Below are 13,428 nucleotides of genomic sequence, written 5' to 3' on the forward strand. Positions count from 1 at the left end.
GATAGTCATGGGAGATTTCAACATCAGGTTGATTGGGAAAATCAGGTTGGTATGGATCTCAAGTAAATCAGTTTGTTGAATGCCTACGAGATGGCTTTTTAGAGCACCTTGTCGTTGAGTCTACTAGGGGATCAGCTATACTGGATTGGGTGTTATGTAATGAACCAAGTAGATCAAGGAGCTTAAGGTAAAGGAACCCTTACAAGGCAGTGATCACAGTATGCTTGAGTTCAACTTGGAATTTGGCGGGGAGAAAGTAAAGTCTGACGTGGCAGTATTTCAGTGAAGTAAAGGAAATTACCGTCATGTGGGAGAGGAGTTGGCCAAAGTAAATTGGAGTCATTTTGAGGGAAAATATGAAACATGAAAGCAAGCTAACAAACAATATCAAAGTGGAGAATAAAAGCTTTTTCAAGTACGTAAAAAAAAAAGGGAGATGTGAGTGGATATAGGACCACTAGAAAATGAGACCAGAGAAATAATTATGGGGGACAAGGAGATGGCAGATGAACTAAATGAGTGTTCCGGAAAATTGCAGATGTCACTCCACTCTTTAAGAAAGGAAGAAGAAAGGAAATTATAGACCAATTAGTCTGACCTCAGTAGTTGGGTAGATGTTAGAGTCAAATGTTAAGGATAAGGTTACTTGGTGACACAAGACAAGATGGGACTAAGTCAGCATGGTTTCCTCAAGGGAAAATCTTGCCTGGCAAACCTATTGGAATTCTTTGAGGAGATTACAAATAGGATAGATAAAGGGGATGCAGTGGATGTTGCATATCTGGACTTTCAGAAGGCCTTTTACAAGGTGCCACACATAAAGCTGCTTACCAGGTTGAGACCCCATGGTATTACAGGAAAGTTACTAACATGGTTAGAACATTGGCTGATTGGTAGGAGGCAACGTGGGAATAAAAGGATCCTTTTCTGGTTGGCTGCTAGTGACTAGTGGTGTTCTGCAGGGGATGTTGGTGTATGACCCCTCAGGGGTCTCAGAGAAATTAGAAACCTGGTATGCCCCTTTTGTGGGCAACATGGTCAGCATTACTGTCCTGGGAGATGTAAAGGGTAAGGAGGGAGCAGCATTATTAGTTCAGGTCCCTACTGAGATATGGAGCCAGTTGGGTCTTGTGTCCCTCCACGTTACCTTGTCAGTGGCTGCGGGACACAAACCAAAGGAGTTAGGGTTTCTAGCCTGCCGACTGCAGGAACAGGCAGACCTGAGCCTCCTTGGAACTCCACAGATGTTCCCAGATGGAACTTTGACTTATTACCTTACCCCTTTTTTGGTAACAGGCTGTGTCCGTCGTCACCAGCCTCACAGCCTCCCCTCGGATGAGCCAGACCCTGACTTATGGGCTGCATCAAAGGTCGTTGTAGGACTAACCTTTGTGACCCCAGTGCAAATTCGGGTGAAACAGGGAGTACAGCTGCCCTCCATTCCACAATACCCCCTCTGGAGGGACGCTGCTGACAGTATCACTTCCCTGGTGGACTCTTTTTGCAACAGGGCATCTTGGTCCCCTGCCAATCACCTTGTAACACCCCTATTCTACCCGAACCCAAACCTGGACGGACGGAGTGGCGCCTGGTACAAGATTTACAGATGATAAATGAAATAGTTGAACCTTTACGCCCTGTCGTCCCCAACCTTGCCACCATTCTTAGTAACGTCCCTGTGGACTCACTATCATTGATCTGCAGCATGTGTTTTTTGCAATTCCGCTGTCCCCCGACTCCCAGTAATTGTTTGCCTTTACTTTCCAAGGCCAGCAATATACTTGGACGTGCCTTCTGCTGGTCCATTCCCTGACCAGCAGTTCCCGGGGGTGGGGGGGGGGTCATCCATTATCCAATACATAGATGACCTGTTGTTAGCCAGCTCCTCTCAGGTGCAGGAGGCGTTTAAGCCACAGGAAAAACCAGAGGAGGTGTGGCCGGTTTTGAAAATTGGAGATTCGATGCTGATAAGAGACTGGGAGCGCCCCAAGCTTGGACCCCGGTGGAAAGGACCTTTTCAGATCCTTCTCCAAACACCGACAGCAGTAAAAGTACAAGGTCACGACCGGTGGATTCACCTGAGCGATTGTAAGCGATGGTCGCCGGACAAAAAGTGATTGTTGTTGGACTTGGACTCTTTATGTTTAGACTAACAGATACTTTGGAAAGTAATCTCTTTTATGAAACGCATATGCAATTATATGGTAATAGAACTGTATGTTACTCCCTAGCTCAACCTGTGGAGGCACTATTCGTGGCTAACCCATCTGAAAGGAGGTGGGAGGATTTAGTGGAAGAGGATAGGTCAGGCAGAGAGTGTAAAGGTGATAAAGGAAGGTTTACAAGAGGGAGTAGGGGATGGTGTGTGGAAAGTCTGAACAGTACCTCTGGGTAGACCTCTGAGAATTGGCAATTCAAGTGCTGGGGAACTCGGTCCTGGCTAAAGGCATGAATGCAACAAAATGACGATCGGGAAGAGGGACGTTGGGTCACTAACTCTAGCTGTAGGGGTACCCAAAGCTACCCTTTCTGTTTCCAGGGATTAGGATGGGGGTGTGTAATTGCCAAAGTCTCTGAGAACATCCCCTGCATTGAAAAGCAGTGTCTGAATCATGATTGCAGGATAAAACAAGGGAAGTTTTCATGCACTTGTATTCGAGGAAGGTGTGTTTCCCTACCCAAGGGGAGTCAGTATGTATGTGGCCATTGTAATGGGAGCCACGTTTCTAGGGGGACAATGTCACTAGCCTTCTCTTCAATATACCGCTCTGAACATACCTGGTATCAGGAAATATTTTCTTCTGTTAGTTCCACATGCTACCGGGCAAAGAGCAGATATGTGTTCCTCTTTAATGGAACCTGTAGTACGGCTACCAATGTTCTGCCTCTACTATTCGCAGCAGGAACGATCAGCCCTCTCACCGTTCCTTGCCCGCAGGAAGCTCACGTTCGATGACCATTGGTGGCTCGGTCCATTAGTAAAGAATTTTGTGCCGATTATTAGGACCCGACCACTCTAGGATCAGTGGTAGGCTACGGCTGGCTCAGCACGTTCTCCCTCGGAAGATCTACAGGGGCCATATCTGCCAGGAATCAAAACTACCTCATCTGTGGGCTGACGGCATTGGGGAACAGCACAATGGAGGGCCTGGACGCAATCAACCAAGAAATGGCAGAACTTCGACTCTATGCTCTGCAGACCCGGTATGCCGTGGACTACCAGTTAGCTCAACGGGGGGGGGGGGGGGGGGTGTGCCATAGTTGGGGATAAGTGCATCACTTATGTCAGGGACGAGTCCTATAACGTCTCTCACGCAATTCTAGAGATTCAGGAGCAGTTAGATAGTTTCAGGCAAGGGTCTGCTGGAGCAGAAGGGTGGCTCAGCTGGTTGCTAGGGGAATCGTGGGGCTCTTATCTCCTGCATGGGCTAATCATTCTTGTCGTGATTATCATTGTGTGTTGTGTACTGCTGACCTGTTTAAACACTTGCTGCAAGGCTTTTGCTACCAAATTAGCAGCACCGTTTTCAGCCCCAATTTAATTGTGTTATCATGGAATGATAAAAGGAGGGAATGAAATGTTTAAAGGGTTGGGAAATGATTTTCAGACTCTTGTCTATAACGGGTTAAAATTGATGCAGACTTCTGTTTGTTCTGTTCTGAGTAATCTGCCTGTGCTGCTTTCAGACTGAGAACCTTGCAAATGTTATGTTTTGTGGATTGAGTTCTGCTTATCTGTCACACACTTCATGCTACATGGTTTTGCAAGTATGGAGTTGAGCGCTTTTTGCCTCGTAAGCGAGTTCTATAAATTATAACACGTCTAAGTTGGACAAAGGTTCGATACGAACCTGCAATCCTTGTCTCATCTGCAGGTGTCAGGATGTGGTAATCTAATTATACTTTGTCTCCAAATATGCGGAACAACAATTGAAAACTGAGGAATTATCTCATTGTGCACATTGTCCTGGTTGTCTGAGCTTGACTGCCTTTTAGGGTGATTAAGGGGTCTTTGTCTTGAAATACCACTGTTGCTGGGCATGTGACTATGGGGGTAGCTAAAAAATTGTTTCCTGTGTATGTGACAAAAATGGTATAAAAAAAACTCTATCTCTGTGCTTTGGCAGAGAGACCTCTGGTACGGGCCCCCTGTGTGTGCCTAAGGAGGACTCTCTCTAGTAGCGAGCTTATAATAAAAAGCTGTTGCTTTATCCTCCGTAGTAATGTGTGTTCTTGCGTCGGGTAACGGGTAATAATTAGAAGTAAGGTTTAACATTTGTAAGGTTTAACAGTTAGAGCTTTGGCTGATTGGTAGGAGGCAGCATGGGAAAAAAAGGATCCTTTTCTGGTTGGCAGCTAGTGACTAGTGGCGTTCTGCAGGGGTCGGTGTTGGGACCACTTCTTTTTATGCTGTATATCAATGATTTAGATGATGGATTAGATGGCTTTGTTGCTAAATTTGCAGTTGCTATGAAGATTGGTAGAGGGGCAGGTAGTGTTGAGGAAATAGGTAGGATGCAAAAGGACTTGGACAGGTTAGGACAATAGGCAAGAAAATAGCAAATGAAATACAATATTGGAAAATGCATGGTCATGCGTTTTGGTAGAAGAAATAAATGTGCAGCCTATTTTCTAAATGGGGAGAAAATCCAAGAATCTGAGATGCAAAGGGACTTGGGAGTCATTGTGCAGAACAACCTAAAGGTTAATTTCAGGTAGAGTCAGTGGTGAGGAAGATAAATGCAATGTTAAAATTCATTTCAAGAGGTCTAGAATACAAGAGCAGGGGTGTGATGCTGAGGTTTTATAAGATACTGGTGAGGCCTCACCTTGAGTATTGTGAACAGTTTTGGGCTCCTTATCTCAGAAAAGATGTGCTGGCATTGGAGAGGGTTAAGAGGAGGTTCACAAGGATGATTCTGGGAATGAAAGGGTTATCATATGAGGAATGTTTGGTAGCTCTAGCTCTCATTGAAATCTTTCGAATGTTAAAAGGGCTAGACATGTTAGATGTGGAAAGGATGTTTCCCATGGTGGGGGAGTCTAGGACAAGAGGGCACAGACTTGAGTGTACATAATGTTTTCTAAAATTTGTTCTTATTTTTGTTTGTAAATTTTCCAGATTGGTTTTGGACCAATATATTATGCCAAAATAATATATTAATATGGGTATAGCCAAAGTGTTTATTGCCTTTGTTATATTTTTACTGTTGAGCTCTGTTTGACAGATTTTCTTTGCTTGATATACCAGAAGCTTACACAGTTCTATGAAAAAGTTTGCGAACCCTTTGCAATTACCGTTCTTGTCCATTAATTGCTCATAAAAGGTGGTCTGATCTTCATCTAAGTCACAATAGACAAACACCATCTGCCTAAACTAATAACTCACAAAGGAATTGTATTTTTCTCGTCAATACTGAGTACACCATTTATACAATCACAGTCTAGGATCAAAAAAGGTATGTGAACCTCTGGGGTAATACCTTCCACAAAAGCTATTTGGAGTCAGATGTTCCAATCAATGATGTGACATTGGAGGTGTGAGTTGTAGAGGTGTCCTGCCCTACAAAAAAGGCACTCAAAGTCAGGTTACTGATAGCCTGCTCTTCTCAAGAAAGATCTGTGTTTATATGCATCATGCTTGATCAAAACAAGTGTCAGAGGACCTTGGAAGAAGAATTGTAGAGACGCACAAAGCTGGGAGAGGCTGCAAAAGCATTTCTAAAAACTTGAGTCTTCATCAGTCCACAGTAAGAGAAACTGTCTACAAATGGAGGAAACTCAGTACTGTGTCTACTCTCTCTAGGAGTGGGTGTCCTGCAAAGATCACACCAAAAGCACAGCTTGCAATGCTGAAGGAAGTGAAAAAGAACCCAAGGCTAACAGCAAAAATCTGCAGAACCTGCGGAAATCTCTAGAACTTGCTAAAGTCTCTGTTCATGTGCCACTACAAGAAAAACACTGAACAAGAATGGTGTTCATGGAAAGACACCACGGAGGAATCTTCTGCTCTCCAAAATAAAAAAACATTGCTGCACATGTCAAGTTTGCAAAAGACCACAACATTTCTGTTGAACTTTTTTGGCAGAAATGCACACCACTTTGTTTGGAGGGATAAGGGCACTGGACACCAACACTAAAACCTCATCCCAACTCTGAAGCATGTTTGGAAGGAACATCATGGTTTGGGGCGGCTTTGCTGCCTCAGGGCCTGGACAGCTTGCAATCGTTGAGGGAACAATGAATTCAAAATTGTATCAAGACATTTTTACAGCAGAATGTCAGGGTAGCAGTCCATCACCTGAAGCTGTTTAGAAGTTGGATGATGCAAGGAGCTGGGTTGTCTATGGGGTCGCTCCCTGAAGGCGCATGTCTTCCAGGCTGTTCCTGGAGATAGCGATGTGCCAGGCCCACACAGCTGGTCCGAAAACCACCACTTACAGAGAATCGTAGTTTGAACTGTATATCACGGGTTCCAGCAGAACCCCAACTAACTTAAAAAGAAAAGAAAGACACGATAAAAGAAAAATAAGCTGTTTCTACCAAAACCCCAGGTGCCATCTTTCCTAGCACCTCATGTACTGTGCTGAATGACAGAGGATCATGTCCTCTTGTGGCTAACTGATCTTCATGTAGACTTATGGATAGTTTTCTCCCCATTTGGCATACATTGTGTTTGGGGCCGTCTCCATGTTGGATTTGGATTTGTTCTCTCCATGTAGACTGTTGGATCTTTGGGTCTCGAGGCAAGCGTTCTGATTCTTGTGCTGGGTTTGTGTGCTACCATTATTCTGTGTGGCTGGAACAGTCTTGCTGTTGGGTCGGAAGTAATTCTCATGCATGGTTACGATCGCAAGACAGTGCTGGATGTTAAGAACTTTGAATACTGCTGATTACCCCATCAGCAAGCTGCTTGTTGGCGGAGGACTTGATATGGATCGTGTTGCTGCATGCTACGGGAAGGCATCAGAGGCGGTGTCCACCATAAAGTCAGTTGATTGTCTTGGGTGTTTCTCTTGTGATTGCAAGACCGTGTGGGACATTGATAACGTGAGATGCTGCAGGCCTGTTTCCCCTATTTGTTGGTGCAACAGCTGCGTGGCCTCAGTTACAGCATCAGCACCATCTTTCTAATCATGTTTTCTTGAATTTAGTGTGATGTCTACATTTCCATTGAGACAACCAGCCATCTGTAGCTCTAAGATCTTATTGATCCAGCTTCTTAGCCTGTTCTTCAGACTTGTTTTTTTAATGCTGGTCAATGGGCACTCACACCCCGTCCAGGTACAAAGGAAAACCATTGATTGAGGGTCTCTTCAACATCTGGATCCTTACCTTCACGCCTCAGTTTTTGGAATGTTCCCTGTTGTCCCTCGCGTAATGCCAGTTCTTCTCACAGTTTATCTTGCTGATGTATCAGCCGTGCAGTTGTAGATTTTGACACCCCAGTTACCTCTGCCAGCTGACGATGAGTGGTGTTAGGCGAGTGGCTTTTAATTTGGTCCAGTAGGGTAATTTTTCTTGGCTAGTGTCAAATCTTTATGTGGCATAAAAAAAACCAAAATGATCAAAAGTCATTGCTTTTTGAATCGCCTTCTGTCCATCCAGATGGATAATACAACATAAACAAATTCAACTGTTCACTCTAAGTGCTGTGTACCACACAAGTACACGTGGCGGACCGCCTTCTGTCCCAATTAAGGGGCATGGTGTCCCAAATAAACGAAGGGAATCCCAGCTATTTTCTCAATTTGCTTTTGATCCAAATAAGCAGCTGCCCTGATTAATAGAAGCCCAATAACTGGAGCCCACTGTATTTCTGGGTTATGATTGTAACCTTTTGGGTAGCACAACACTCCACAGTACAGGGAACGGGCTCAATTCCCGCCATTGTCTGTGAGAAGTTTTCAGGTTCTCCCCATGACTGCAAGTTTCCTCGGGTGCTCTGGTTTCCTCCCACACAGTGTAACGGTTGGTAAGCTAATTGGTCACGGTAAATTGTCCCGTGATGAGACTAGGATTAAATCCAGGGGTTGCTGGGTGTCGTGGCTTGAATGGCCAGAAAGACTAATTCCATGTCGAATGTCAATAAGTAAATACAAACTTTATTCATCATGTACTTTTACATCAGGGGTTCCCAACCCTTTTTTATGCCATGGACCTCTATGATTTACCGACGGGAGGGGTCCACGGGCACTAGGTTGGAAACCCCTGATTTACATATATTATGAACTTGCTGTGACGTGTTTGTGTGACATGCAACAAGAAACAACATTCAACAATTATAAAGAATTGTATAAAATATAAAGTTAGAGGTTCAAGTGCGGGTATGGAATGGTGGTTGTCCGACGATGACAGGAAGCCTTTGTGGAAGGGTTTTTAAGGTGGAAAAGCCCTTGCACTGGGACAGTTCCACACTGTCAACCTCAGAAGCCAGATCCAGTGGTATGAGTAGCCGTCACAAACTTGGTTGTAGTGGATGACCATGACATCTTCTGTGCCTTGTCAAGCCCTTCATTCTCCATGGAGCCGTATGGTACCACGTTCCTGGCCGTTGGATCTCATCTGGCCGGTCCACTGGAGTTGCCTTTGCGTGTCCCTATCTCACTGGGGTATGAGGCCAGCCGGGTACCCGCACGTGGTTTAGCCTGGGGCGCGGCCGCTGTCACATGCAAACAGTAACTTGGAGCCACAGGTGAGAGCTGAGTGTCTGGTGGTCCGGGGACGAAAGGTGAGTGAGCTGCCCCAGAATGGTCATGAGAAGCCCCTTCACCAGAGGTGCTACCCCTGCCCAGGCACGGATATGGAATAAAATGTGAGTAAATGCCAGCATGTATTTGTAATATAAACAGCATTATTAAAAGTGGTTTAAAGTATTTACAGTGCAGGACTGAGGCAATAGAGGAGGGTGCAGTGCTCACTGGAATGGTGGATCAGATTAACTGCCTGGGAGTGGAAACTTTTAAGATGGGGTGAAGTTTTTGTTTTAATAGCCCTATAGTGCTTTCCAGGAGGGACCTTTTGGAAAAGGCAGTTTGCAGGGTGGGCTGTGGTTACAGTGATTTTTCCTGCCTCCTGCTTTGTTCTGGACATATGCAAGATCTGATGTGATGGTGATCTGCAGCCAATGGCCTTTTCTGCTGACCTCAAGGGTCTGCTGCACTGAACCCGACAGTAATGGCTGACGTGAGGATGCTCTCTATGATGGCAGTGTGGAATTTCACCAATATGGATAATAATACTCAGAAAGGTTGAAGAAACCAACAGAATTAACCATGTGTTGATGTGATTTCAGCTGACTTCGATGCTGAGACGAAGTACAAGATCTGGATGAGGCATCGCTACCGAGCTTGTGTCCAGCAGCTCTTTCATCTGATGGACCACGGATCAGTTGGAATGCAGGTGAGACATGGCTGCATTTGGATCACTGGGGCAAGGGAAGAAATTTCCCCTCCCTTCCCTCTTCATTTCCCCACTCTGACCTCTTCTCCTCACCTACCCATCACCTCCCTCTGCTGTTCCTCATTCCCCTTTTCCCATGGTCCACTCCCCTCCCTTCTCCAGCCCTTTACCTTTCCCATCCACCTGGCGTCATCTATCACCTTCTAGCTTGTCCTGCACCCCCCCCCCCGCCTTTTAATTCTAGCATCTTCCCCCTTCCTTTGCAGTCCTGAAGAAGGGTCTCGGCCTGAAACATCGACTCTTTACTCTTTCCCATAGATGCTGCCTCACCTGCTGAGTTCCTCCAGTGTTTTGTGTGTGTGGCTCTGGGTTTCCAGCATCTGCTGGAGCACCTGTGTTTAAAGTTCAAATTTCAAAGTAAATTTATTGTCGAAGGATATAGTTGATGTCATATACAACCCCAAGATTCATTTTGTTGCAGGCACGCTCCATAAATCCACAGTAGATTAATAACCAGAATAGAATCAATGAAAGACTGCACCAACTTGGGCGATTTCAAGTATTGTACATAACGCGCAGAATGTCGCCGTAGTTCACCAGCACCACCTTGGCTCTTCTTTTGTTTAATATAAAACAAAACACCCCTGCAGCAGCAAAACAGACCCCTTCCCACCCCCTCCCCCCCGGCCACACAAGGAGACATCTTTTCCAAGTTCCCCAAGCTCTGATTCTGACTGGGATTTTCCTTGGTGGCTACCTCAGTCCCAGGAGCTTGCACACTCCTGCCGGGAAGTGTGAACACCGCTGAACGAGACCACCCACATGAGGGGATGAGTCACTGGACCCTCATCTTGCAGTTTCTCATTTGGTCTCACTATTCCATATCTATTAGCCTCTGTGGAGGCGTTTCAAACTGAATCCAGGGCAGTACACAGATGCAGCCTGGCCATCTCACTTTCCCGGCAGTTTGTTTGATTGTCAAAGTTCAAAGTGCGTATTTTGTGCCATATACAACCCTGAGAGCACACTCAGCAAATCTATAGAATAGTAATTATAACAGCATCAATGAAAGATCAACCAGAGTACAGAAGACAACAAACTGTGCAAATGCAAATAGAAATAAATAGCAACAAAAAACGAGAACGTGAGACAGTGAGATAAAGAGTCCTTAAAGTGAGGTCATTGGTCGTGGGAACATCTCAGTGATGGGGTAAATGAGTGTAGTTATCCACTTTTGTTCCAGAATCTGATGGTTGTGGAGTAGTAACTGTTCTTGAAGCTGGTGACATGAGTCCTGAGGCTCTTGTACCTTCTACCTGATGGCAGCAGCGAGAAGAGAGCATGTTCTGGGTGGTGAGGACCTCTGATGATGGATGCTGCTTTCCTACAATGTCGTTTCATGTAGATGTGCCTGTACCTGTGATGTACTGGGCAGAATCCAGTACCTTTTGTAGGATTTTCCGTTCAAGGGCACTGGCGTAGTATATTGACTGGCCGTGATGCAGCCAGTCAGTACTCTCTCCACTACACAGCTATAGAGGTTTGTCAAAGTATTAGATGCCGAATCTCCGCGGACTCTGAAGGAAGTAGTATGTGCTTTCTTCGCAATTGCACTTATGTGCTGGGTCCAGGCCAGATCCTCTGAAATAGTAATACCCACGAATGCTGTCCATCTCTGATTCAACCTTGCTTGAATACAGCCGAATGAAACAGTGTTACTCTGGGGCCAAGGTGCAACAGTCACACACAGCACAAGGCACATATAAGATATCAGTAAAAAAACAATCACACAAAAAAAATATAATGAAGACCCTGAGTCCTTGAATGTCTCTTCTACCTCATTTCTTCCTCTTTCCTTGATCTCAACTGGACTTGTGTCCGGTATTTTTGTTGAAATGTCACAGTCACTGAGTAAGGTGAATGTGACCAGAGGTAGTGGATACAGGCAGCAGAGTGGTGTAGTGGTTAGCTTACCGCTTTGCAGCGCACCAATGACATTACAATTCCTGCTGCTGTCTGTAAGGAGTTTGTATGTTCTCCCCGTGACCGCAGGGGTTTCCTCCCACACTCCAAAGATGAGCAAGTTAGGGTTAGTAAGTTGTGGACATGCTACATGGCGACATTTGCAGGCTGCATCCAGCACATCTTCAGATTGTTGAAGCAAACGATGCACTTCACTGCATCTTTCGATGTACTTATGGCAGATCAGAATCAGGTTTAATATCACTGGCATATGTTGATAGTTCAATTTAATATCAGAGAAATATATACAATATACCTCCTGAAATTCTGTTTCTTTGCAGACATCCACAAAAACAAAAGCTCCCTAAAGAATGAGTGACAGACAAAATATTTGAACCCCACCCATTTTCGCAGAAAAGCATCAGCACCCACCACCCACCAAACAAGCAATAACCAAGTCCCCAATACAGACCATGATCTGTAGTACAACAAAAACTATTCATCCAGCCAACAATTCAATATATTACAGACTCTCTCTCACCCTAATAAAGAGAAAAAGAGGTATCCCCTTTCACAGTGAAAGGGGAGACCTAATAAAATAACTCGTTGATTTATGGTGTTAAAAGTATGTCATGCCACTTTTTTTCTGAGTTCTGTGACCCAAGAATTGGCACCAGTCTCTCACTCACCAACGAGAGAGAGAGAGAGAGAGAGCAACTCGCCAAGTACACGGCCTCCGACAGCTGATCCGCAGTTCCCAATGTTTCATTCTCTCCCGCAAGGTTTCATTCAGCAGTGACACTGACTTAGAATCAGCTCATCCACACGGCCATGAAACCTCAGAACCCCAAAGGTGCGTTCGTCTTCCAGGCTGCGTCCTTGGGATATCAAAAAGCAGCATCTCACCGCCACAAAGTACCGAAGTCTGAGTGTAACTCCAGGTCATCGTCTTCAACAGAGCCCCATCCACCGTGAAAGTGAAAGGCAGAGATAGCAAAGGTAGAAATTAAAGCAACATACATCAAAGTTGCTGGTGAACGCAGCAGGCCAGGCAGCATCTATAGGAAGAGGCGCAGTCGACGTTTCAGGCCGAGACCCTTCTGGTTTCGTAGATAAACACGAAGGAGTCACAATCTAATGACATCATGACTCCGCCTTTGCCTACATTGCACCTATGTTGTGAAATTTGTTGTCTTTATGGCAGCAGTACAATGTAATACAAAGTATGAAAAAAACATGATTTACAGTATATAATAAACGGCTAAATAAGTAGTGCAGAAACAGAAATAAAAAATGTAGTGAGGTCGTGTTCATGGGTTCATTGTCCATTCAGAAATTGCTTGGCAGAGGGGAAGAAGCTGTTCCTGAATCGTTCAGGCTTCTGTAACTCCTTCTCAATGGTAGCATTGAGTACAAAGCATGACCTGGGTGATGGGTGTCCTGAACGATGGAGGCTGCCTTTTTGAGGCATCGCTCCTTGAGGATGTCCTGGATACCTTGGAGGTTAGTGCCCATGATGGAGCTGACTGAGTTTACAACTCTCTGCAGCTTTTTCCAATCCTGTGCGGTAGCCCCCACCCCCATACCAAATGGTGATGCAGCCAGTTAGAATGCTGTCCGCACTACATCTAGAAATTTGTGAATGTCTTTGTAGCAGTAATGTTTACAAAGCAGTGGAAATGCTCGACAATGCTGACCGCAAGGCAAGGCTTTAGGTAATCCCGATGTCAGACAGTTGTGGTCAGCGCAGCGCTTTTACAGTCAGGGCATCAGAGTTCAGAGTTCAATTCCGACGTCATCTCTAAGGAGTCTCTACGTCCTGTCTCTGTGTGCAAGAGTTTCTTGCAGTGCTCTGGTTTCCTCCCACAGTCCAAAGATGTATCGGCTGGTAGGTTAATTGGTCATTGTAAATTGTCCCGTGATTAGCCTAGGGTTAAATTGGTTGGGTTGCTTGGCAGTGTGGCTCACTGGGACAAAAGGACCTGTTCTGCACTGTAGATTTCAGTGATAGTAGTACAGAAAAAGTGTATCATGAAGTTTTATGAATTGCTCAGTAAAATGTTG

At 45.1% G+C, this 13,428-nt stretch overlaps 1 protein-coding gene across 1 annotated transcript in view; it reads left to right on the forward strand.

Annotated features, from left to right (window-relative positions):
• The window catches only part of noc4l (nucleolar complex associated 4 homolog), a 66,258-nt gene that overhangs the window by 5,450 nt on the left and 47,380 nt on the right, over nt 1-13,428 (forward strand). Inside the window, exon 3 of the mRNA XM_063074079.1 lies at nt 9,296-9,402. Within this exon, the coding sequence (XP_062930149.1) occupies nt 9,296-9,402 (107 nt within the window). The remainder of the gene's footprint in view (nt 1-9,295; nt 9,403-13,428) is intronic.

Source organism: Mobula hypostoma, chromosome 21 (assembly GCF_963921235.1).
Source record: "Mobula hypostoma chromosome 21, sMobHyp1.1, whole genome shotgun sequence".
NCBI classification, from domain to species: domain Eukaryota; kingdom Metazoa; phylum Chordata; class Chondrichthyes; order Myliobatiformes; family Myliobatidae; genus Mobula; species Mobula hypostoma.